The sequence below is a fragment of the Poecilia mexicana genome, unplaced genomic scaffold, assembly GCF_051168715.1.
Source record: "Poecilia mexicana isolate PSO_F unplaced genomic scaffold, ASM5116871v1 scaffold_7, whole genome shotgun sequence".
In the NCBI taxonomy this organism is placed as follows: domain Eukaryota; kingdom Metazoa; phylum Chordata; class Actinopteri; order Cyprinodontiformes; family Poeciliidae; genus Poecilia; species Poecilia mexicana.
In genome coordinates this window covers 23,609,601-23,635,851 of record NW_028263376.1, presented here as the reverse complement: position 1 = coordinate 23,635,851, position 26,251 = coordinate 23,609,601, and the positions used below count along the sequence as shown (strand labels likewise).

General features: G+C 38.8%; 1 protein-coding gene across 2 annotated transcripts in view; it reads right to left on the bottom strand.

Annotated features, from left to right (window-relative positions):
* Positions 1-26,251, bottom strand: part of slc2a4rg (SLC2A4 regulator) — a 41,179-nt gene that overhangs the window by 7,489 nt on the left and 7,439 nt on the right. Inside the window, exons 3-7 of one of the 2 annotated variants that reach the window (XM_014998366.2) lie at positions 11,905-12,005; positions 9,187-9,419; positions 4,544-4,644; positions 1,965-2,238; positions 1,053-1,202 (exon numbers count right to left, since the gene is read on the bottom strand). In XM_014998366.2, the coding sequence (XP_014853852.1) occupies positions 1,053-1,202; positions 1,965-2,238; positions 4,544-4,644; positions 9,187-9,419; positions 11,905-12,005 (859 nt within the window). The remainder of the gene's footprint in view (positions 1-1,052; positions 1,203-1,964; positions 2,239-4,543; positions 4,645-9,186; positions 9,420-11,904; positions 12,006-26,251) is intronic. The other variant, XM_014998367.2, reaches the window with a different exon arrangement.

The following is a 26,251-nucleotide window of genomic DNA, read 5'->3' as shown; positions in this document are numbered from 1 at the left end:
ACGCGCTAAAACAAAGAGGTCTCACAGAGTCAGGTTTAATGAGAAAAAGACATCTGGAAAAAAAAAAAAAAAAGAATAATTATGCTATGCATCCCTTTAATAACTGAAGCCTAATTAATTATGTTGTCATAAATAATAACATTAAAATGGTTATGCCAGAGATCTTACTGATATTCTAACAATGACCTGACTAATTGCTTGTAAACCTGTGAAATACAAATCTGGATTTTCAGCTTCTCAATTTCCCACATTAAGCACCTTAATTAAAACAGAAACATGATTTATTTCTAAGGTTAAAAGAAGTAAAAACAACTTGTGAAGAAAAAACAATAAGCCTATTTTGCAAGGTGACTGGTTCATAGCATGTTATTTCATCGAGTTTTACTTAAATATTTATGTATTATTAAAAAATGTTTCCACAGCATTTTGCAAACTTGCAGATATTTATACTTTTTCCCCTCTTTTCCTGAATTTCTTCGAGCCACGATGTCACCTTGCTGAACTCTGAACTGAGCAACATCTAGAAGCGTCTTCTGCAGCCGCAAGTCACATGTCATCCAACTTTGCACAGCTGCGCTTCTGACATCAGCTCATTGTTTACCCTACTGTTTTCTGCAAAACTGCATGGTTAACATAAGTGTTACGTTATTAGAAAGCAACACGTCTGTTTCACAACTACATTTTGTGTTTTTGCAGATCTTAAAGAGGTCTGTGTCTGAGGATGTTGAAGCTCAGCACAGACTGATTCACTGTGAGCCTGCCTACAGCTTGACTTAACTACCTACATGATTTAAATCACATTCAACGTATGAATTCAAATACTGAACATCCGGTTCCTTGAAAATATTTCTATCTCTAAATGAGTACAAAGCCATTGCAAACAGGAATGGTAGGGAATAAAACCCCTAATGTTGTAAAAGTAGACAAATACAGCTACTTTAGTGCAGCAAGGACCAATAAAAATGTGTACAAAAAAAAAATGGCTGTAAGTGGAAACTGCAGGGAAGGAGTGAAGATTGAGATAAAAAGGCGTGAGACAAAGCCTCACTCACCGGGGCGCCTTTAAAAATGACAGGAGGGGGCTGCTGCCAAGACACACTGATGCCATTCCCAGTCCCTGTTCCAGTTCCAGGCCCGATCCCATTACCACTGCCTATCCCAGCCAGCTCAGGACCCACTGGGATACTCACTGGAGCGGTGGCCTGGAACATGGACAACCACCCCACGCAGACAGGACAGGAACACCAAAGAAACAAGGAGGGACAAGAAATGTGCAGGGGGGAAAAACAGATGAGAGGAGAACAGAGTGGAAACAGATTGTACAATTAGTAGGAAGGTATTCATTCCAGCTTCACTCTTGTGATTTATTTAGTTTTTAAGATGACTCAAAGATGATCAAAAACGCATTGAAAGATATCAGAAGACTTCACACAAATTGTGCAATGTGTAGGACAAAAAGAAAACTGGTGAAGCAGTTAGAAAACTAAGAAAATAAGTATTTTTATGTGTATTTTTTATTGTCATGGAAACAGAAAAGGACAGAGTTCAACAAATGCAGTTTAAATAATTTAATTTGACCTCTGTTTATATATAAAGGAGTGTTGCAGTAAAATGAAAAGGAAGAAAAAGCAGAGGGACGTGGAGAAGATGAGGAAGAAGGTATAAAAGCAAATAGCAAAATCATAATGACACTTTGTTTCACTTTAACATAAAAAAAAAAAACTTACATAACAATAACATAAAACTAAAAATTTACAATGGGAGATGTTCTTTCTGTCACTGCTAACCTCCCACATCTATGCTGGAGCAGATCATCTTTCTTGGTTTTACCTGCTGATCTCAAAATCTGAACCTAATAATTGGAACAGCTGCAGCATTGACATCATCAACTAAAACCTTTACAACTCTTGTTGTACACAGTGTGTATGTGTGCGTGCGTGTGCGTGCGTGCGTGTGTGAATTACCTGGTAGGCATGGTCAGTGCGGATGTGGCAGAGTGTGGAGGGAGCCGACTGACTGAGCAGCGACGAGGTGTGGCTCTGTGAACCGTTCACGCCGACGTACTCAGAGCGGGACACGTCGCTCAGCGGCGGGGGGAAGATGGGCGGAGGGCCGGCCGTGGTGGGGGAGGTAGGTGTGAGGCTGGACAAGCCCTCCGTCAGGCTGTCCATGTTGACTTCAATCTCTGAGTAATAAAAATCCTCCTCTCCATCGCTGTAATCTGAGTCGCTGTTTCGCCTGCAGAGAAAAAGAATCAAGACTTCCTCAAAAGCTTAAATATATTATAGAATTGTTTTTTTTTTTATTTTTTATCTTATCCTGAACCCAAAGACCTCGGTGTTGAGAAATTATACATATAAGTGTTTGGTAGCCCTGCTTCAACAAATTACTGTGTATAATAATAATAATAATAATAATAATAAAAAAACTGCATTATCTTAACAGGAGGGGGCAGCAAAATTCTACAATCCTGTCAGTGTGCTTTATCTTTCAATGTGGGATTGAAAGGCAAACTTTTACCACTGAATGCAACCCAAAAATGTGGGGGCAACGTTAACTGTGAAAATGACAACATATGTTGCGATAGATCGAGTTTCCTCTCTCCTCTCTTCTACAGTTACGCTTCCAGGACTTTCTGTGAGTGTTAGCATCTTCAGGCCTCTCATCCAGGCCAGACTCCGTAAGGATAAATATTTAATTGCCATGCAACTGTGACACTTAGAATACATTAGAAAACAATAATTCCATAACTACCGCTCCTTTGCGAGATTAATATTATAAACACCTTATATTGTGGAAATTATATATTTGTTATATTGTCAAACTTAAGGACATATGCTATGATGAACTTCTATATGTTTTTTTTTCTGTTGAATTTAAAACTAACAACTCTATAAAAGATCCTGTAGTAAATTTTCCACTTTTATCATCTTTTGGTTAGAAAAACTCGGAATCGGTGAGTCAAGCCTTAAATACAAGCAGAAATATGCATCTTCGAGGAGAAAAGCTTGGTCTGTGTGTCTCTAGGGTAAGTATATCATTTTTTAAAGCTTTGCAAAAAGAATCAGTGTTTCCACAAAGGTTAAGTTGGGAATAGACTATGCAACTTTCACAGTCTCTAGAGATTTTGAAAAAGCCTGAAGCACACACCAACAGACTGGTTTCAGCAGATTATTTTATGACAACTGATAGACTGAGTAACACTTAACTGTGTATAACGCAGGCTCATAGACCACATGATTTATGAAACCAACTGAAGCCAGCTGAAACACACACTTGAGAGGGTGACGGTTTAAGAATAAACAAACACTCTTGCTGGTGGCAGTAGTGCACCAGTTTCTTGTTTGCCATTGATAAAACTTTAAAGGAGAAGAAACAGTTAAGAAACGGGTCAACAGAGATGGATGACAATTGTTTTATTGCTGTACTCTCTTTAATTAGCTGTTGGAAAAACATGTTTGTAGTTGGGCCTGTTAATGCAACACAACAGCATCCAGATTTGGCTCTAAACATTCAGACACGTTTTACTGACTGTGTGACTGAGATCAATTTGGGTCCACTTCATAAATTGTGCGTGTTTAGCCCTTACAAGCTGACAGACTGTTGTGCCAACTAGTTATGCTCATTGTTCTCACCCAGTGCAGACGGATTCAGAGCAGTGCAGACCATGCCCAGTGTAGTATGCCTTCGGGGTAAGCAGGCTTTTTACAGTTCATAAGCTGTGGGACTGGAAAATTAACCATAATATTACTATGCTAAATGCCAGATTGCATGATAGATGGCAGCTAATGTCTCAAAAGTAATCAACGCCCTGTTTTACTAGCTAGTTTGATCATGTGCCAAAACCTAAGATCCAAACCTAAATTTAATGTCTATCCCGAAATATCCAGAAACTGTTATGGCCACTTAACCATTTTGCAGAGATATTTCCTTCTCTCAGGGTTATTGGGTTTTCAGAGTATATTTAACTTTTAATTGCAGATGGTTATATTTTCAGGTACAGGAAAAGATGCAGTTCACTCTTAACATCAAAAAAACAAACATCATGCTTCTTGCAGTTGTTTCACATGAACATGTATTATTTTTTCTTCTTCAAAGTGTTTCTTGTGGTAGAATAAATGGTAGCAATGTATAGCAAAAACTCAAAACTCCTGTCAAATATAATGATTATGTTTACATTTAGTAAAACTCTGAGGACAAGTAGACATTTACGACTATGTCACATCAAAGCTTTTTGTGTGAATCAAATTACTTAAATTATTATTGGTGGTGGTGCATGTGTGTGTGTGTGTGTGTGTGTGTGTGTGTGTGTGTGTGTGTGTGTGTGTGTGTGCAGAAATGCAGTGAGAATAAAAACAGCAGTGCAAGATATATATGCATCATACAGTGAGAAGAGAAACAATGAATAAAGTTATTATCTAATGTATACAAATATTTTTTTATCCTGCATCTGAAACAGTTTTGCTTTTGTTGGTTTAATGAAAGTAGGAGTTGGAGGAAGATAGAAATTCTCAGCATTCCTGTGATGATTATAAAAACTTACCCCAGGTGGACGGTGCGGATATGTCGCTGGATCCCTGAGGAGGTGCTGAGGACCTTTTCACAGTTCTTCCACAAGCACTTAAACATCACCTTCATGGAGTTCTGAAGAGATACGAATTTTTATTTTAATAGAAGTGTCTTTAGCAACATTAAAAATGAGGCCCTGCGGCTTCTGCACATTATTGATTGGATAAGAGAAAAAGATGTAGCGTTAAATCGGATAAAAGGAAAAAAAAAAAGTGAAACCATCTCATCATCGAACAAACACTGCTTTGCAGATCTACAAAGGTTTAGGATTTTATGCAGTTTGAGCTAATTATTTCTAATTGGAGTTCAGCTTTTTTTTTTTCTCAAAAGAGGAAAAGCAGTCCTCATCACACATTTTAGATAAAGATGCATCAGTTAATCGTAAAGAGATTTCCCTGCTTTCCCTTGATTCAGCATGATTGGTGAAAAGCAGATCAAATTTGAAAACAATCTGTTTCCCCCCATTTGCATCAAAAGTGAGAACTGGCATAATTTTGAATGTCTAAATCCAATAACAAGCAGTACTATTTATTTAATTGAATAAAAATCTGATAAAGATTATGGGCATATGCTTAGGTGCATAAATGGGGATAATCTTGTTTTCCTTCCCTTTCTATTGGATGTAAAACTACCATACTCATCAAAGTCCAGGTATTGGCCAATAAAAGTCTGATCGGTTCATCTCTGCTTTCAGAGTAGTAATACTATAAAAACAGAAGTTGTACATTATGTGATAACTTAGAACACATAAAACAAAAGATAAATATGACAGATAAACATGAGAGATGACAGAACATAAATACTCCGAGACTGACAACACTGAAAAAGATTCACTGATAAGTTAAACCTCCAGGATGATATCTATATTGTTGAGCACACCATTAAATAACTCCCTCAGAAATGAATAATGTCCAGTTCTCTTCACATCAGACTTATCACAAAACACACAATACTCCTACTTGACTCTTAAGCAAACCTTTATGGAGAGATGGAATACATGTGGTCTGGTTTTATTTCATTTTCTTATCCACATGCCAGTGCTGGCAGCAGTCCCTTTAGCAGGCAGAGACCTGCATCTGTGCTAATGAAAGATGGTGGGTGTGTGTAGTCTCATTGCTCTCAAACATGCAAAAAAAAAACCAAAAAAGACCAATAGAACATGTTTTAAATGAACACTTTTGTTGTTGTTTTTTCTTCTTCCTGAAGCGTCTTCCTCTCTCTTAACTGGAACACGCTCTGTATTGAGTAGTGTTTGCTATCCTGCTGTTCATAGAAAAAAAGGAAATGGCAAAGCAAGTGTTTAATCCCACTAACAATCACAAATCACTTAATTCCTTCAGAGATTTCCCTTTTAATACAGTATTTTAACACATTTACAGTAGGACTTGGGATTGCTGTTAATTTATCCTCTTAAGTCATTGCCAAAATCAGACATCCTACAATCCAGTGTACAGCTGCTTGCCATGCAAATGTTTTAAACCTTTAGAGCAGTGGTTCTTAACCTTTTTTGAGGTACCGAACCCCCCAGTTTCATAAGCGCATTCACCGAACCCCCTCCCTCCCCCCCAACACAGAAAATAATTTGCGGTATTCTGATTTATTAATGTAATTATATTAGTTGTATTACCTCCCCCACGCAACTAGAGGCAGTACCAACCCTGAAAAGATGTGACTAAGGAACAGATTTAGACTATAGAATTTGGTAAAAACGGTGAGCTTTACTGAAGTTCAAATCCATGAGAGTGGAACTCCTTCCCGCAGCACTGATTGGCTAAGCAATGTGACGTGATCCTCTGCAGCAAGTGATGGCAAAACAGGGCGTCATCATGACTAAACACAGCGTGTCTTTACCTCCGCGGCAGAGGCTCCGCCGAACCCCTGGGACCGACTCAATGAAACCCCTGGGGTTCGATCGAACCCGGGTTAAGAACCACTGCTTTAGAGCTAAACTGCTGGTTCAATAAATCTCTGAAAGAGAAGCAAAACATTTATAGTTGTGCTTGAGGACAGTTTCACTTGGTGGAATAAAAACAAGAGAACAAACGAGAAAGAGTAGCTGGAACAACAAGTGGTCTGGAACGACTAGGCTGCTGTTAATGACCTTGACCCTGTCCATCAGTGTTTTCATGGCTCAATAAGGATGGAAGCAATAGATGCCACTGCTTTCAGGGGGTTGTTTCAAATGATATTATGCATTACAAAGAAGATAATAAATAGAGACTTAAGACAGGTCTTTAAGGTGACTCTGTCTGGACATGTGGCTGTTCCTCTACAAAATCTGCTTTAGGGTATAATCCAATCACAGAGAAATTGGGGGATTAAGATAAGATTCTGGGTGCAGTACTGGGAAATCTAATATACCCTATAGGAGCAGAGAAATGCTGCACTTACGTGTACATTCCAAAGAGCCCGTTAAAAGTTCTGTCGTAACGAGGAACGCACCAAAACATCAGCTGTTGATCAGAATCAGATGATTTTCAGCTTGATTATCAGCCAGTTGGAGATCCAGATATCTGATTTATTTTTCCCCCCATTCAGCGAACCCCACCATATGTGAGGTGTAACATGATGCGCACTGACAACACTTTCAGATGTGGTAGTTGTTACTGAAATCTGTATTTATTTATTTTTTTATATATTTGAAGTTCATTTGGGCTGCAGAAGAGAAGAGCGGGAGAGAGCAATACTTTCCACAGACAACAGGAAGGCTGCACATATTACAGCAAAGTTGCATTGCTTTTGGGTGGCATGTGGTGCAGTGAAAGAGCAGCTCCCGGCAGTTTGATTTCCATCTTAAGACCTTTGCTGAATGTCTCCCTCCCACTCCTCCCCATTTTTTCTCTTTGCATGTTTCCTGTCTGACTGCTGCCTACAGAAGCAATAAAACATATAAAACAATAGTTTTAGCTGTTTGAGCCTTGAAACCCTGTCATGTAACATGATAGACTTGGAAGTGAGTAAGATAGGTAGACTCAACTAAACAATAGCCACTAGTCGCATAGCATCATACAATATTTAATGAGTTCTCTCTTTTTCCTTTGCACTCCCCCTTTGTGCTTTACATTTGATCCTACTGGGAAGTAATGACTTGGCACACTTGGCACATTTTTTGACAGCCAAGATTAAAGCAAAGCCTCTTCAGAGATAAGTATAACGTGTGCGACACTTGTACTTGAGAGAAAATATTGGCACAACTGTGTCCAAAAATGTGCTTAATTTGTTGATTTTAACCTCTATGAGGATGAATGAGAGAAAATCTCTGACAAGTAGGTGAATTTAAATCTGTTAATCACAGAACAATGTGCATGTTGTCCTCACCTAACATCAGCTGCTCAAAATCAAACAGATCATTGTTCAATGTTGAAAGGAGAGCCACTCCCTGCATGTTTGACATTTGACACCAACTTGTTTGAATCAACATCTTTGGAAAATATGAACACAGATTAAAACTGCCAATGCCCAACAGCAGAAATATCACTTCATCATAAGCTGATGAGTGTGTAATGTGTTCTGCTTTGCAGAGTGCACGGCTCAGGTAAACTGAAGAGAGGAGACCTGTCCAGGTATGATTGCAGGTGCACAGTTGCATGCTATGAAAAGACACACAGATATGACTTTTCTCATTATTCATATTTTTCATCCTTTCCCAAAATAATCTACCCAAGAGTGGGTATTATTTTAGAAACAATTTGAAAGGAGCAAAAATAATTAAATAAATATTTTTGCTCAACCTCTGATGATACTGTGCAGAAAACCACACAAATTTTGACCATCATGATATTCTATCAGGAAGCTGAAATAGTGAGGATGTCTGTCTACAAGATTACACTAGCCTACGTCTCTAGCCACTTACTACTTTTTTGTTCGATTACCTTCATGTTTTGTGGGTCATAGAGGCTACAGTGAAAGTGGCTTACAGAATGAGAAGCAGCATTTATTTTTTAATCAATATGTATGTTTGCATTTATCCCTTCAAGCACCATCCTACCTAATATCATGACTGGTTATCAAAGGAAAGGCATAGCTTTGCAGAAACCTCAGAAACCTTTACTGTATTGCAAAGATGTATATAAAATATATAATCTCTCCTACTACTCCTTGGAGACTGAAAAGAGAAACTCCCACACAAACTGTATATTAACCCTCTTCAGTCACTGTAAGTGCAGAGGAAATATTAATCTGTCCTCCTCCATAACACACTTCTGCTCTTGTATTTTTTAAAGTTTTTCTTTAACGCATGCTTTATCCCTCCACGAAAATCTAAATCATCTCCTTCGTTCTTGCTAAAGCTTCTTTTCCCCTGATAGGCCTAGAATCAGTTGGGAAGCTTATTTATAGTGAAAACACTTCCACATTCTGGACTGTCTTAATAGAACAAAAACAAGATGAAGGGAAGTGAAAGAGTGAAGTTAATCTATTATTCACACAAGAAGAATGTGACAGGCTTTATGTCAGAAGTTGTAAACTGCACAGTGCTGACATTTCTGGAGTTTTTCTGCTGTTTTTAAAAACAAAACTGGCTTTGGGAAACAAAAAAAAAAAGAAAACTCCTTCACAATTCAAACCCAAATTTGTACAAAATTAATCTTCACCGTGTCAGATGCTGATCAATTTTACCTTTCGCTTTCGAGGGATGGGGTCCTCAAACATAAAATGCGTGCTCTCTGAAACATCCTCACTGGCATCATCTCCCTGGGCTGAGTGCAGGAAGCCCGTGTTGGCATCTTTGGAAAGTGGTGGGGACGGTGTGGAGGGCACTGATTGGTCACTGGCGTCCCAGCTCCAGTTGCCGCTCGTCGAGCTGCTGTAACTCGCAGAAAGCACCTCTTTCCATGTTTTGCTGGCTGGTTCTGGATGCACAAAACAAATAGCAGAGTTTAAGATATTTCAAAACACTACTTACAAGCAAATGTTTCTTTTTCCCTAAATTTATCCTGAGTAAATACTAATTTTTCACTTAAGGAAACAGATCAAAACATGTATCCAAGCTTATAAATATGGAATGGGATTGACAGATGTGGAATACAGTCTACTTCCAAGTACAACATGGAGCTGAATCACAGACCAAATGTATTAACTGCCAAAAAAAAAAAAGAAACACTATGTGCTAAGACAATATGTCAGACAATATACAGATAACAGATTCACATTAACAGCTTATAAAACTGTGATCAACTATCATTCTCGTGCTTCTGTAATGTGGTGAGTTATGTAAGCAGTTCATAAAACATAGCTCCTCCTAACTTAACTGTCCTCTGAGGGGAATGAAAGCTGAATACCACAACAAAACCTTAAAGGGATAGTTCAGATTCTTTGAATAGGGGTGCTATGAGCAATCCAAGGTTAGTTTATTTAAATAGAACCATTCATACGTTAAGCTGTGGAAGGTGCTTAAAAAGTGACATAGTGACTGATGGAGAATAAGAAAAAGAAACATTTTTTTCATGCAGGTAATTACTCAGATTATTTTACCAAAAAGTGCTGTAAACAAAAATGTTGTTAGTACCTCTCAGCTTTGTACATCTCAGGTTTTCATGGAGTTTGGCCATGAACTTAGAAGCAGAGAGACTAAATGCTGCCTCACCTTGTATGTTTGTGGTCCAACAAACGCCCAGTGAACAGGTATTGAAGACCTGAGGGGTCCGCAAAGTTCGAAACTGACAGGATTTTAAAATCTATCATTAGATATACAGGGAGCCAGCACCAGTAAGCTAATTTCTGCAACAAACGTTATGTTTGTTAAAAATCATATTTGAGTCCAAAACATAATCAGAGTTTCTCACATGCTTTGGGGTTTAAATGCTGATCTTAATCTTCCCATTTTGGGACCAAAAACCACAGTGTCTCATCTATATTAACCTGGGTTAAATATCAACCCATTGCCTCATTTATGTTCATTTACAATATGGTCACCTTGACTCAGTGAATGTAGTGGTCATGTGGCGACATGGACATATAAAGTAGTTTGTTGTCAGCAGCATACATACAGTAGTAGATGTAGTCCTCTAAAGTCTAGTTGGATCCATAGATGATGAAAAAAGTGGTCTGAAAATGAACCCTTGAGGAATCACAAAAATTCATTTCTATTCTCCCAGATTTAAAATGATCAAACACAAATTTCCTGTCTGTTAAAAAGTATAAGAACCGGACAATTCCACACATTTTTCCAGCATATCAATTATTATGCTATGAGCAACTGCATCAAAGGCAACAATGAAGTTAATCAATACCAAGACAGAAAGTTCTAGACCCGTCATTGTTAAGACGTCTACTGATCAGAACTTTTACCACTGGTGTCTCGGTTCTGTAGCGTGATCAAAAGTCTGCCTACAGCGCTAAAGGAATTATTTCTCTCTTTTTACCTTAAATTTGTTCATAAACCATTTTTTCAATTATCTGTCAGAAGCTGTAGACTGGATATGGGTCTGTAATGACTTGCTGATAGATAAATTCAAACACTAAGTAGCCATAAAATACTTGGCCAGATCTGATGTCCTTGTGTGCAGAGCAGATCTAATTCTTTGTGAGAAGGATGAGCGGCAAAGACATTGTGGAGATGAAAAACAGAGAAGAGCAGCTCTAATTTTAAATTGTTACTGCATTTTGGTATGCTATAAAAAAAATTTTTTTTATCTTAATTTATTATCATTATTGCTTTGAATAGTTACGCAACAAGGGAAGTCTAACAGGTTTTGTCTTGACATGATTTCACTTGACCAGCTTTGAACTACTTTGCTTCTGGAGGTAAACTTAATCTTCTTTTAGCCAAACTGAAGTTGATCATTGAGTTATACTCTATACTACAGATAAGACAACGAAAGCTCAGGACCTCAAAATATCCATTTCTTTAGAGTTCTTGGCATTCTAATTTAAAATGATCCACTCTCTCTTATTGAGAAGGGGAAAAGAAACTACCACCAACGTAAATGAAATGCTCCCAGGACTTTGACCGTCTGGCTAAGCTGGCATGATAAGGGCAACAACAGCAGTGCTAGACATTGTGAGAGGAGCTGTGTTTATGGGGTCAAAATTTAATAGAACACAAATGCATCAGAAGATAACGAAATACTGCTGATAACATTACAAGGTTCTATCTTCCCCTGGATAAACATTCAGCAGCTCAACTTGATTCAGGGTAGAGGAACATCAAGCGGTTTGAGATGAGCACTCTCCCCAGCCTCTCAGAGCTTAGAGTTAGCACCCTTTGGCAGGTTTTAAAGTAAATGTACTTGATTTATTTAACATGGAGGATGACTCACTGTTTGATCATGCAGCTCCTACTGAGGGAGCTGTAGCTACAGGGTGGAAAGGAAACCTAAAGGCTTATGGTGTTACCTGTGGGCACACAGGAAGGATAGAGCACCAAGGGGGATGTGGACAGTGAGGTCAAGACGGTGGCAGCCATCACCTCCTTATCGGCGTGACCTGAAGGATTCCTGGAAAACACACAAACAATGACAAAACGTGAAGAAAAAAAAAAAAAAAAAAAAAAAAAAGAGAAAAAAGCGCTCACTTCATGTTTGAAGAAGTTATATAACTGTGTATTTGAAAACACAACAGCATCACTTTAAATTCTGTAAAAATGTCAAATATCTGTTGCTAAACAACATAACCTTCATAGCAAAAAAAAATAACCATGAAGCAAAAATAAATAAAGCAAACAAGAAGTAAGAGCGTTAACAGACTTTCAGTGAGCCTTGAACAACTTGCTGCGTGTGTGTATACATGAGACTCTAATGGAAAGCCTCTAGGGTGAAAGTGCCTTATAGTGTGCCTTTTACTCTGCCTTGGAACCTTGCTGGTGAAGCTAAAGAGAGACGCCTTCTCCTCCGCCTCTCCACTAAGCTCAATACTGAGAGAGCCTGCCTCGTTCTAAACCTTTATGCTACTCAGTGGAACCACGACAAATGCACGTGCAACACAGCTCCAGCAGAGTGGAGGTTTTTAACATGCGGCAATTTCAGAAAAAAAAAAAATGTTGCAGAACAGTCACTGAAAAGCTTCCTGCAAACATTAACAAACTTATCTGCCTCTCACACACCATTTCTCTCTATTGCTTGTATTTGGCAATCTCCGCTGCGGTTCCTGCCGTCCTTGAAAGAGAAATGTGGGGAAAATTGTTTAAGGCCGGTCCAAGAACTCACCCACACACTTGCGCACATTTGCACGCGCACACACACACACACACACACGCACATAACAGGATTTGTTTTATCAAGTTACGTTAGGTAGAATAGCAAGCTCTCCTAGTGTACGTAGTCAAGTGGGCACATTTTAGAACTGTATATATGCGATATAGACCAATAAAAATGGGCAGAAATCTCCAACTCTTGTGAAGAGAAAGGAAGCCTGGCGCTTTAAAAGGCTCTTGTCCCGCCCCCCTGACATCTCCACTACTCAACCAGAGTAAACTGGTTTGAGGCATTCTCTCAGCCAAGCCCTAAGCCCTGGCTAAGCTCCACAGTGAGTTTTAATACAAGCTTGCGCACACAAATGCACACAATCAATTTAAAAAAAACTTCTACAAACATGTCTAGAAGTGCGCTTCAAGTGATCAACCCTCCATCTACCTGCACAAACAGCACTTTGTGTAATAAAAGTTTACTTTATAAAGAGTTTTACAGAAGCACAGAAAAAAAGTTTGTAAGTGGCTGAGCTCCCACGCTGATGAGAATTTGCTGGATAGGGAGCAAACACATCCCAACGGAATGTACCAGATATCTCTCAGAAAGAAAGCACTCCACCACACTCCACACAGAAAGAAAAGTGTTAAGATATGTTAGCTTTTACTCCTCTACATTGTCAAATCGAACCCGAGTGCTCACAGTCATTGAAGAAAATTCAGAGTATAATAGTCCTGCAGAAAAGGACACCAGAACTACAGAAAAATGAGTAAACATGCAATATGTATAAACAGCACAGACAAATACATGTAGGCACACACACATACAGTCTGGCCAAGAGATAAAGAGATAACAAGATTAGCTGTGTCCTGTTTCAGTCATTAGCCATGTTTTCAGTACTAAACAGGGCCAGCCAGGGACACGGTTATGACTTATGGAGCTCATTTCTCTGCTGTTTGTTTCCACTTCATCATCAACACAGGCGATGTGTTATCAGTTTGAACATGGAAGTAAAATTTATTCTTAAAAGTGAGAGTTAAGCCCGCTTTAGTCTGTTTTCTGGAACCTACATGCATATCATTTAGAGGGGATAAGGAAGCAAATGTGCTAAAAGTATAGCTAGCCTTTTGGTTGAAACCAGAGTTAATCAAAATTTTATTATTCCTCCCTCTAGTGCACGTGTGCCTGCAAACACAGATACCAAGACACAACCGACACCATTACCACCCACCTTCCATCCCCAGCCCGATTTCCTGACATTGAGCACTTTCCTTCCTCTGCTTCCCAGAACAACCATGATCCCTAACAGTCACCACAGCTTCTACATCTGGTGCACATTTCTCTGTATGGATGTGATGAGCAAAACAACACATGGACATGTTTTAGACATCTTTTTACACAAAGCCAACTGATGTTCGTTTTTTTTTTTTTTTAATAAACAGATGACCTAATTTACTGATGCTCCTCGACCGGTTTTGATATCAGTGTTTACAGCAGATGGCTGCCACATTCTGCCATCATAAAAGCCAACTCTGATCATAAAAATTAACTCAGACATATAACTGCTCCACCATCGCCGCTTATCGCTCACTTCGATGGACGCGCGGCCCTAAATGACACGGTCCCTCGTCTCATCTGTCTGTGGAATAACTATGAAATATTTAAAGCTTGTGGGAGAGCAGAACAGGAGGAGGGCACAAAAACTGCAACAAGGTCTTTAAAAATCTGTTTACACCTTCTAATAGCAGGATTTATTTTAAAGCAAGTTAAACTGGACATAGTTTTATTTAGGCTTCCTGCAATTTCTGCTTTTAGGGAAAGCAGATATTGCGTTAGACAAACTTTGTCTCTGTGTCTTATACTTAGACATGCGGTTGAGAGGATGATGAGGTTAAGTTTTGGGGAATTTTTTTTACCTTTTCAAATTTGGATGTTTGCAAGCACAGTTCACTCAAAGATAATATGATAAATTTTACACTCATTTGAATGAATTTACATAAGTAGCCTGTGGTTACTATGTTATTTTGCTGGGTGTGGTGAAGCCATTCATGGCAGATGTTAAATTTAACTCCGTCAATGACAAGGGTTTCATGAGGTGCCAGTTACTTTAAGTGAGAAGGCTTAATCCCATTTTAGTACATGTGTGTCTATGTAACACATAGTACACCTTTCAAATTTATGCAGCCACTAGAATTTAACTGAACTAAACTGATCGCTATTGTACTTTATGTGGTAGAAAAATTTGTGCATAAAATGTACATTATTGTAAAGCAGTGGGAAAGGAATTGTGTTTTATTGAAATTGTCTTTAAACAACCTGAAAACTGTGCATTACTATTTTCTAGGATACCTTTGAGTAAAGCTCAGGTCAACTAACTGCTTTATAAGTATAACTAATGATTGATTTGAAAATGTAATCTCTGCACAATGTTGCAATAAGTGGCGCTGTTGTCTCGAAACAAAAAAAGTTCTGGGATCAGACCAATTTCCTTAATTCTGGGAGACCTGGGAGGAATTGATCAATCGATACTTAAATGTGAAGCTGATATTATCCACCGATCTTATCTACATAGGTCTAAAAATCAACCACTGTCCTCTTCTGCTCTCCTGTGACAAAGGTTTGACTGATGGACCAGCCCACCCGATCATCTCTACATGTTTGCAGTTAACAAAAGTCACCACCCTGTTGCCAACTCAGCAACTTTCTTGCTATATTTAGCGGCATTTCAGACAAAAAAAATTGGAATCGGCCAAAATCGGAATCGGCACATCAGGATTTTTAAATGTCGGTAATTGGCGAGCAGCCAGAAAACTGCAATCGGTGCATCCCGAAGGACTAATGCTAAGACACCAGTTCTGGAGGAGCTCCAGAGATTTTCAGCTCATGAAACAAATATGGGACCTTTTGCCTACATTGAAAATGCTACACAAAAACTAACTGTATATCACCCTGAGTACACAAATCTCAAGGTGAAACGAGGTGATGGCAGCACTATGTGGTGGAGATGGTTTTCTTTAGTGGGGTCAGGAAAGCTGTCAGTTGAAAAATACCTTTTTTAAAAATTTTAGAGGCTACAAAATTTGAAAACCATGCAACATTTTCACTCTGTGCCATAGTTGTGTGTTATGTTGTGTTGGTCCTTCACATAAAATCCTAATAAATATGCATGCATGCTGCAGAAAAATGTGAAAAGGTTCAAGTAGCAGGATTGCATTTGCAAGGCCCTGTATGTGTGACATTTGGCCCATTTAAGTCCATGCACAAACAGAACCATACAGTCAGTCTCTCACACACACCCACACACTCAAAACACACTTTTACCTTCCTTCCACTTTCAATTTGGATTGGCCTTAGCTGAGCCAAGAACACACCTCTCTGGCAGCAGCACAACACATGGGCCGGCTAAAGTCAACATGCCAGGTCCAGGCACATATAGAGACTTCTGCTCTGAGCCAAGACAAGAAGCAGCAACAACAAGCTCAGAGTTCAAAAAGAAGAAACCACTGTCCGATCCATCCTGCATCCAAGTACTGTATCCACTGAGAAGAGCTGCAGATTAGTATGATATTACTATGTCGCAAAACCGCAAAACCTTTTTACAAGATTTTGTAAAAAGGTTACAAAATATTTGTAATTTTCAAAAATTTCCAAAAATGAAATGTTGGAAACTACAAATAATAACTGCAATGCTGTCCAACAACTGTTCAGGCCCACTACAGTTTTCTCCTCCCCCCCTTCATTGAAAGATCAGAAAAATGGTTAACAATTTAAAATATTTTCTCTAGATCACATTTTAGAGAACAAAAATTGGAGCTATAGAGAGGTGAACCAACATTACGGTGAGATTTTGCCATTTTTATCATGAATACAAAACCTTTTAACCCCAAGCTCAACATAAAATAATAAAATTTGTCACAGCATGTTTTGATGATGAGAGGAAAACGTCCTGGAACAGTTGGATGAAGTTTGTCTGAATGGAACATCTCATAGCAGATTCAATTAACTTGCAGAGCTTAGGTAACATTTATGGAGGAAAAAAATAAAATCCTGAAGCTGCAGAGTTTTTTCCACCTAGTATACTACTGTACATGCTGCAGTTTACTGAGCAGTTTTATGCTCATGAGGATTCAATTGCATTGCAGTACCACTACAGATCTTATCAAGCGGGTGGTGAAGATATTGTTACCCTATCAGACAGAAAGCAGAAGTTTTACCAGCAGCTCTAAAGCTTTTAAGTTGTTTCTCCTCTTCATTAGACCTAGATGCTGCTAAAAAACAAAGCTAATCATTGTGGGGATGTTTGGACTGTCATGAACTCATATCCTGAAAGACCATATCTCTGGGCACTGCAAGCTTCCTCCAGCTGCTCCACTCAGGGAACTCTGCACATTCTTTTAACCTATACAGCTGGTATTCTGAAGGTCTTTGCTTTTATCTTACCCAACATAGTTCATCTTACGAAGAGACAAATAAAATGAAAACAAGTCATTTCATGCATTTATTTCTTTTTATAGAGACTTATGAAGAAATCGGCTTTTTATTTGATAGCTCATCAACCCTGAGTGAATTTAACGACTTTTTTCCTCCACCAAATAGAGTTGCAACACTCATTTGCTTGTTGCACCTTTCTGGCAAAGCCTCTGCTCTGCTTTCCATAGCAAGACTTCCAGCGGCTTCCTCTTGCAATTTTTCATTTATTTTTTTTTTCCTTTTTATGGTGCAATAAAGTTGAAAACCACAGACAAGACTTAGATGTGTATCTTGTTTTCCAGGAAACTCCGCCGAATCGCATAGGCCGCTTGCATGAGGGTTAGTTTAAAGGTCAACAGAAAAGAAGAGACAGATGGAAGGCTGGTGGGCAGCTTTATTGCTTGGAATATCTGCTGAACATGGACGGTCTAGATCGCATTGTTGCAGCAAAATGGCAACAATGATCTCCGTCTTCTTATAAGCTTAGCTGTAGTTGCTTTAAATATCACTTATTCATCCCGTGTGATCATGTGATCAACACGACCCCCACCCACACCAACATCATAATGTAGTGCTTGTATGCCTTCCCAGTGTGTGTGTGTAGAAGCTTCCTAATATCCATAGCAGCTGCATGTGCCTAACAGTGTCGAGGCAGCTGGTGTTTGACCTTTATAGTTAAAGTTTAAAAACACCGTCTCGCAAACTCATGACTAAAATCAGCGATCAAGCACCTCTCTGTTGGAGTCATGGTGAAATTTACATCCACTGCGCTTTCTTTTTATCTATTATGAACACAAACAAATGCAAATGCACACCAGGCCAGAGCATCGCAGATTATAAACACGGGCATGTTTCCAGTTGCACTTTTGATCTGGTGGATTTTTTGTTTGTTTGTTTTCTACCATTTATAGTTATGCCCTCTTAAGAGTTAAAGAGGCTGACAGGAATGCTACCCCCAAAGCCACAGAATATTGTCTCTCATATGCCAGGATATGCATCCCAGTCCTTTTCCTCTCAGCTTGCTCAAACTCAAAGCTTTGAGGATCTTGGTTGTCTATAGTTTGTTTATAAAGACGAGAGACACCGCACGTTATTTCAAATCATAACAACCCATGATGATGTAGATGAGGACTTTAGGAAAACTTGACGTGTAAAGTGGAGAAGAGGTGTCAGAAAGAGATGAGCTGTCGTCAAACTGGAATATCATAATAGGGAAATGTTGGGAATCTACCAGGTCTGACGAGGCTGGTGTTGGCAATCGTCTGCGTGTCGCCTCATTCAAACCCACTATTTATAGAACACACACTGCTCTCAATCCTGCAACCTCCTCTGTGCCCCATCATTCTGCCTGGACCCCAATAGCATTATGTAATGTCATCTGACCCCCAGGAGCCCCGGTCGCTGGCTAGCTGCAGGAGATCGTAATGATCGACAGCTAAACAGTCTGCCAGTGACTCAACACAAGAACCCATGTCTACATCAGTGATCCTTTGTATTTCTACACAACCTTAGCTAGAAAATATTGGAAAAATATAACAAATCGAAATTCATGTCTAAAAATGCAGAAGAATTTCATTGTCTGTCTTTCCTACTTTTACAACTCGTCCATTTCGTTGCAGTCCATGCACATGTCAGGCCTTACGTAAGCCCACGGGCGGTGAACCCCCGGAGAGGGAAGGGCTGTTGGGCAGGAGCCGTGTCTCTTTAATGTGGCCTCTCACTGTGGAGGCTATTCAGTCTCAACACAAAAAGGCCTCTCTTTCTCTCTCTTGATCCTAGAATGCAATCTGTATCCTTCAGGACATGAACACAAACAGCCTTGTTTTGGCAAAAAATAAAAAAATAAAAATATAGGACACACATGGAGCAAAAAGGATGATTCCTTCAATTCCATCTTATTAAATGTATCATAAACTACACATATAGATGCAAATGCGTAGATGAAAACAATTTAATGTGAAAGCTGGTGATTGGGTCAGATAATTTTTAGCTTAATCTGCCCTTACTGACGATCTGTCCGCTGAAAACTTAAATATCCAATTTTAGTTAACGCATCATACCTTCCAGGTCATGCAAACAACCACAGTCTTGGGTTCGGATGGTGTTACTGAGTTAAGAAGACTCAAAGTTAATAATTTGTGGTATCGGTAGGATGTTTAAAATAAAGTCATAAGAAAGTTGGTATCTAATAAGTTATTTTCATTTAAAAAGGCATTTCTATGATGTGTCTGAAAAACTAACCTGTAATATAACTAACCTGAAGTAATTAATTACTGTGTGAAGCAAAAAGGTAAGGAAAAAAAATAAAGGAAAAAAAAAACTTCACAGGTGTGGCATTCTTATCCTTAAAGACAATTTGGAATCAGCTAATCAGTTCTGATGGAAGCAACTTGAAACTTAAAAAAAAAAAAAGCTATAGAAATTGGAAAACGGACATAACATTTCTGAATTGTACAGCTCAAATCAATAGAATTGATGATTGTTGCTATGCAAGCTGCTAATTAAGGCAATTTTAAAGTGCCGTTTTCATCAAATAATAAGTTAGAAGTTCGAACTTTGCCTCCAAATGCAGGAAGTAAATGAAGGCATCTACAAGTAACTCGTTCAGAAGACACCATTTGTGATCATTTTGCTGGGCAGAAGACAGTGAACCAATGTCTTGTACATTCAATGCTATAATATCAAATAGTAGATTAAATTAATGTCCTCCCAAACTTCAGGCACTCCTCTCTACCAGCATATCCATTACTAAGGGAATGCAAGGAATTTGTTTTGAGCAGGGGTCTTAGCTTTTCTAGCCTGATTTTCCTATTTATGTCTGAGGCCCACAAAAAAGATAGGCCCTTCTGTCTACAATAACACCACTTCCTTATCTTGCAGCATGTCATTCTTCATTTCTGTTGAGGCAAGCCACAGAACCTTGCCAAATTACTGTTTTCTTTTCATTATTTTGACATCCATTCAAGTTAGCTGTTCATGTATCTAAACAAACCAAACCATCCTTGGTTGCACCAGCAATGGAAAAACTGGATTTATTTATGGACAGAGTTGAAAAACTAAGTCATAGTTTTAAAAAAAATGCCATCCCCTTTGTCGTGTCTTAGAATTGAAATAGTTGGGAGAAAATCATTGACTTCGAATACAAGCTAGAAATAGGACAGGGAGGACTAAATTGAAACAGAAAGGAATGTAAACGCTGGAGACCCTCAACTGCGGTCAGCTGTCTTTCTCCACTCATGCTCCAACTTTGTTTCTCAATCCTCACATCCCACTCCCACTCATGCCTACTACTCCTGAGATTTGCCCTGCTGCCACCACAAGCCAGGGCAGGTTCTTGCCTGGTTTCCTGTGTTTTGTGAAAGGAAACCATCGTTGTTGCTGTTAGCAATCCATTCTGCTCCCCCCTCTCCGACAAAGCCAAATATCCACAGGCGAGTGTCAGATAGAGAAAGTCTCTAGTCATTAAAAAACTGATTACAATCTTTTTTATAGACAGTGCAAGCTAGGAAGGTGGAGACCCACAAAAAGTAAGCATAAAAGCCACCAGCTAAACAGTTAAGAAGTTACAATATGTTTGATAGCACAGCACATTACAAAATGTTCGCATTTCCTTTAAGGAAAACAGCACAATCAAGCCTGACACAGCAGACTGGTACGTACTGTAAAGTGGATGTTACTTGCATTATTTTCATCAAGAATAGCTCGTGTTGTTCTATGTACATTTCCAAACCAAAGACAAATCCATGATTGCTTAGTTGTTTTATAATATATCTCATAAATAAAAACCAACTAAAATGTTGAAGAGAGTGAACCTTGAACATTTATTCTAAAAGGCAGCTGATTTGCAAAACTTTGGATAATTAAATTTGTAACATTTGAGCCTCATAAATTAGCTTACGATGGTAGCTGCCTGTAATGTGCTGCAGCTAATCCTAAGGGTCGACAATGTTTTATGACATTTCCAGTAAGAGGGCAGCTTACTTTGCAAGGCCAGCCACCGACTCCAATGCATATTTTCAACCACAAGGTGGCGATAACGTCCAAACGGAACATGTATTAGTGCATATTATCGTGTTTTTTCTTTATATATTCAGATGGTATGCCAGAAACATAACACTTACTTTAATTTAGTCAACTATTAGCCTTTTTGAGTTTAATATTACTCTTTTTTGTACAGTAATTTGTCTATGTAGGCCAAGTAAGAAATTATTAGGATGTCTGATAACGAAATCAATATCTGAAGTGTTTTGCCAACATTTTAGTGGTGACAGAAGACTAAACCTTGTGAGATGTCCGGGTTTAAGCGAGAGTCAGAGAGGAAATCTGAGCAGCTGTTTCCATCAGTTAGTTAAATCAATCACAGTTAGTGGAGAAGTGACTGGATTTACACAACACATGCATACACATTTAAGGTGATTGATTACCTGTACAGGTGTGGATTATTCTTGATATTGGCATGGATTTTAAATGACCAAAGTTTATGCTATTTTATTTTTTATTCAACTAAAATGCAGTACAAGAAAGTTGAAAAAATTTCAGCTTATAGCACTTCCTCCCTCATATATCACTAATGCTAACTTTTTAAAAGATTAAATCTTTTTTTTTTTTTTTTTATTTATTTATTTATTTTTTTTGTTTTGTTTTGTTTGGATTTTTTTTACATGTGACATAATTTCTATAAGATCAAGCCCTGGCTACTCCTAACTACAGTAGGTAGCAACTTATAAAGACCAGTCCCAAAAACTAACGTAACTTATCGCTGGATCAATGTTGCACTGAACATTTTGATTGTTCGGAATACATAAAGCAATAGGTTCTCAATTTCTACCTTCTGTGCCAACAAAGGGACAGTTATTAAGAAAAATGGAAGCAATAAGAGCATATTATGGAAACACTAAAGACACAATAATCATAAAATGAGCATAATCCTTGCAGACCGCAGCCGAGAGGTAGAAATTTGCTTGTAAATGACTGGGAGGGCAATACAACCCATTGTTTATTAACATATTCTTTATTCTTTGTTGCAAGAAAAGCTGAAACATGACTACTTACTTTCATAAAAATGGAAAAGAATCATTGCAAGCTGGACACAACTGGTGAGTCGCCATGCAACATTTGTGGATTTTCATGCAGTCAAATTCCAACTGACAGCCAGATGGGAGAGCTTGCCAAGCTGAGCTCTGGCCCAGAGAAAAAAGTCATGTCTTGTAAATGGCTGAAGAGTCCCGTCTGTTGAACAGTCGGGTTTTACCCTGCTCTCTCAGACTTAAACATACAAGGTAAATGCATTTTAATTTAAAATTTTTAATTTGCTGGTGCCTATCTCTGGCTATCGTGCTGGGCAAGAGGCAGGGTACACCCTGGACAGGTTGCCAGTCTGTCGCAGGGCAACACAGAGACAAACAACCATGCAGACACACATGTTTTTGGACTGTGGGAGGAAACCGGAGTACCTGGAGAAAACCCAGGCATGCAGAGGGAGAACATGCAAACTCCAAGCAGAAAGACCGGGGCTTGAACCCAGAACCTTCTTGCTGCAAGGCAACAGCTCTACCAACTGCGCCACTGTGCAGCCCCTTGCCCTGGCAACTCCCCTTTTAAATTTAGACAAATCACTCTCAAATTTATTGATAAAATTTGCCTAGCAATGATCTTCATTAACTTCTTAACCATGAATAATTCAAGACATCTTTACTCTATTTGTGAATACACTGAACTGTTCACAAGACGTAATCTCGTCTGTATCCGCTAATCCCTGCAGGGTCACCAGAGGGTGGGGATGTAGGGGGGAGGAAGGGGGCATCTGCAGCGGTCACTGGGGTGGGGTTTACCTGGAGAGATTGCCAGTTCATCATTCAGTAATTTGAGGCCAATTAAGCTAAGTTATGAATGCCAAATAAAGAACATAATTTAATGGTTCACATTCAAAGATGATGTATCTATTTCTTTCTGTAAGTGTCCAAAGACTTTTGAGCTATTCCCTTACTCCGGTCTCTCCCAGCCTCATTCTTTCCATCTTTTCCTTATGGTGCAATTATGGTGAGTAAAACATAGTGTAAATCCAACCAACTGAGACCGCGGTGTTGATTCTTGGTTCAAACCGGATTGGAGCAGATTGAGCAAGAGCGAGGAAAAACTGAAGCAGCTGAACATCTTACTGGATCATCATTCTTCCGCTCTGATTCCAAATTACAAACAAGAGAGACTTCATTCAATTCTTCTAAACTGGGAATCACTACAACAGTGTTTATTGCTCCATCAAAGCAAAACAACAGACTTTTAGAGTTTTGTATTAAAGCCCACTGTGGGTGGAAAAGCAGCTGATGAGGAAACAGTTTGAGTATACAGTATGTAAAACCTCTCAGTGTTGCTTCACCGCAGATGAGCTGAGACTTCTAGAGGTTATTTGGACACTGATCTGCATCTGAGAGGTAAGCTTCACACATTTAAGCTCTGTGTAGTGGCATGTTTGTGCTCAAAGCCAACATAATTTATGTTTATGTTGGGTTTGAGCACAACAGTTTGAACTCTCCAAGTGACAAACCACTCTACCTTATCAAGGCAATAATCAGAGACCAGGTTTTTTTCAACCCACTCTTGCTATATTTTTGGTAAACACCTTGAACTAAAACTGGATTTAGTCACCTCAGTCACGATCTAGACTGAAATGTTTTGAAGAACCATACAAATGTGTCCGGCCCGATATGATAACAGGTGAGCTGCTGGGGTGGTTCAGCAGTACATAGCAAGCACACTCCAATGATGCAATGGCCAGGAGTTTAGAGGACAACAGCAACACTAGCAAATATGTGATAATGAAGCCCAACTATGTCACTCTGTGCATAAATTGCCATCCTAGCATTGTGCTTCTGATGTGCAATGTCAGTTAAAATTGGAAAATACACAACCGTTTTCATTTATAGAACTCAATGCCCGTCTGTCAGCACTAGTTGTCGGAGGGCACGGGTATAATTCATTATCCCATCCAACAAAGCCCTATTGTGCATGTCTAAACGCACACTTGAAGAAACTTCCACAAAGCACGGGGGGATTCTAGGAGCTTAAAAGAAACTGGGCTTACTGGTTTTCACAGCTTGGGTGTGGCATGTTTGTATGTTTTTTTTTTAAATATGCTGATTTAAACTTTAATCTTCAAAGTGGAGTATTGGTGAAGTTATTTCAAGCACAAGAAAAGATATTTAATCTACACACTCCCCTTGAGTTGTTTCCTCACTTTTTGATTGACTTACTCCCTCTGAGGCCCTGGCATTTTGACAAATCACTGTCCACAATGTTTAACTTTACACCACAAAATCGATTGAAATGGCAGAAGTTCACTACTGCTCTCTTCCGCAATAAAGCAAAAGACAGCAATGTCAATAATCCTTCAGGTGGAACTGAGGTCACGGACAGCTGAAGTTTCTCAGCGTGTAGAAAGAAACCTCTACAGTGAATCTTTCTCTTCCTAAACGCTGCTTTTGTGAGGTGCTGGTATAGCTGACATGTTTGAGGAGACACAAATAAAATTAAATAATTACTCAAATCTACAAAATAAAACAGGGTACAGTGTCTAAATTACAAGCTCACATATGGGACATAATACCAGTCGCCTCATGCACAAATTTTAAAAAAAAAAGGTAACTGAGCGTTACGCGTTAACTTTTAGTTCTTCAAACTTATTTTTACATGACGGACAACAGAGGGAAGAGATGCATGGTACCATTAAAATTACCCTATATTTGCTAGAAAGCTATAAACTAGCTAATTTTAGCTTTTTATGCAGATGAATATTGCAATATTCTCCATAAAAACCATGTCTGAGCATGGGCATGTTTCAGGTTGTAACACACATATTGTTAGTACGTCCCTCCCGTTACTTTAAACTTTATTTATGCTCCAGTCTCCGACCCTCAACATCAAAAGCAATGATTAACCCTAGTTTGCATATTTCTTTTTGGATCTTCCTACATTCTTTCACTTCTTACCTTTGTCTCTCACCATTGTACTGAGAAGTACAGTGGAAATAACACAGATGTTTTAATTTACATATGAATTTTAATATCGAGGGTTAGAGAGAATACAATAATACATTAATGCAGAGGAGCTCCCATCTCATAGGTTCCAGCGAATACAGTTGTTATCCTCACTGTAAATTTTAATGAAGAATTTAAAAAAAAAACTTTCTGATAGCTAAAACAGGAAGATGGGATACTGCGCTTCATCTTCTCTGGCTTTCAAGAGGATTTACGCTACTACCTTTTAGGAAAAAAGAGGGCAAGAGAAACAAAGTTGGATGCATTGTTATAAAAGGCAAATGAAAAGTGTTAAACCAATTTTGTTCATTTTTACAAATAATGTGCAACAGGGAAAAAAAAAATCATAAGTTAAATAAATCTGTTTGCACCTAGTTTTATTGTTTGCATGCATGTCAGTCATAGGAAACCAGAGCTGATGAAAGAGTGACAACAATTGTGTGAAAGATACTGTAAAGTTGAGAGAAGGCGAAAAATTAGATGCAGCTGAAGCTGGTGGAAATGGGGAGGGGGAGTGGCGCACAACAGCTGCTGGTTGGTATGGAGACTTTGTTGGGTAGAGGGACAGAAAGATCTACTGAGAAGAAGGAATGACAGTCGACTGAGCTGTTTCTAAACGCTGCTGTGGCAGAACAGGAGGTCTTATGTGAGTGACTATTGGTGTGGGTGAGCAAGAGATAAAGCATTTTGCTGCAGGACTGCAGGAGCTGTTCAAAAAGGAAGTTCCTCTTCTTCTTTTGGTCCTTAAGAGATGCTGCACTAAAGAAAAGATACACAGTGCTGAAGCATTGATTTACACCAATGTACAGTTTCATAGGTTATATGAAGGTTAGATTTTCTCCATTTAAAAATATTTTTGCAACAAAACAAGCTGAATTGGACCTGGTATTATCCTTATTTACATCAATTTGCTAAAAAAAAAACCAAAAACAGCCCTTTACTAATTTGATGACTGTGCTCGCACACAGTAAATTAAATAAAAATGTGCTTGCCTGTCAGTGTTACATGCTTACTAAGGATGAGCAGTCATCTTGCACTAAAAACTGATTGACTGCA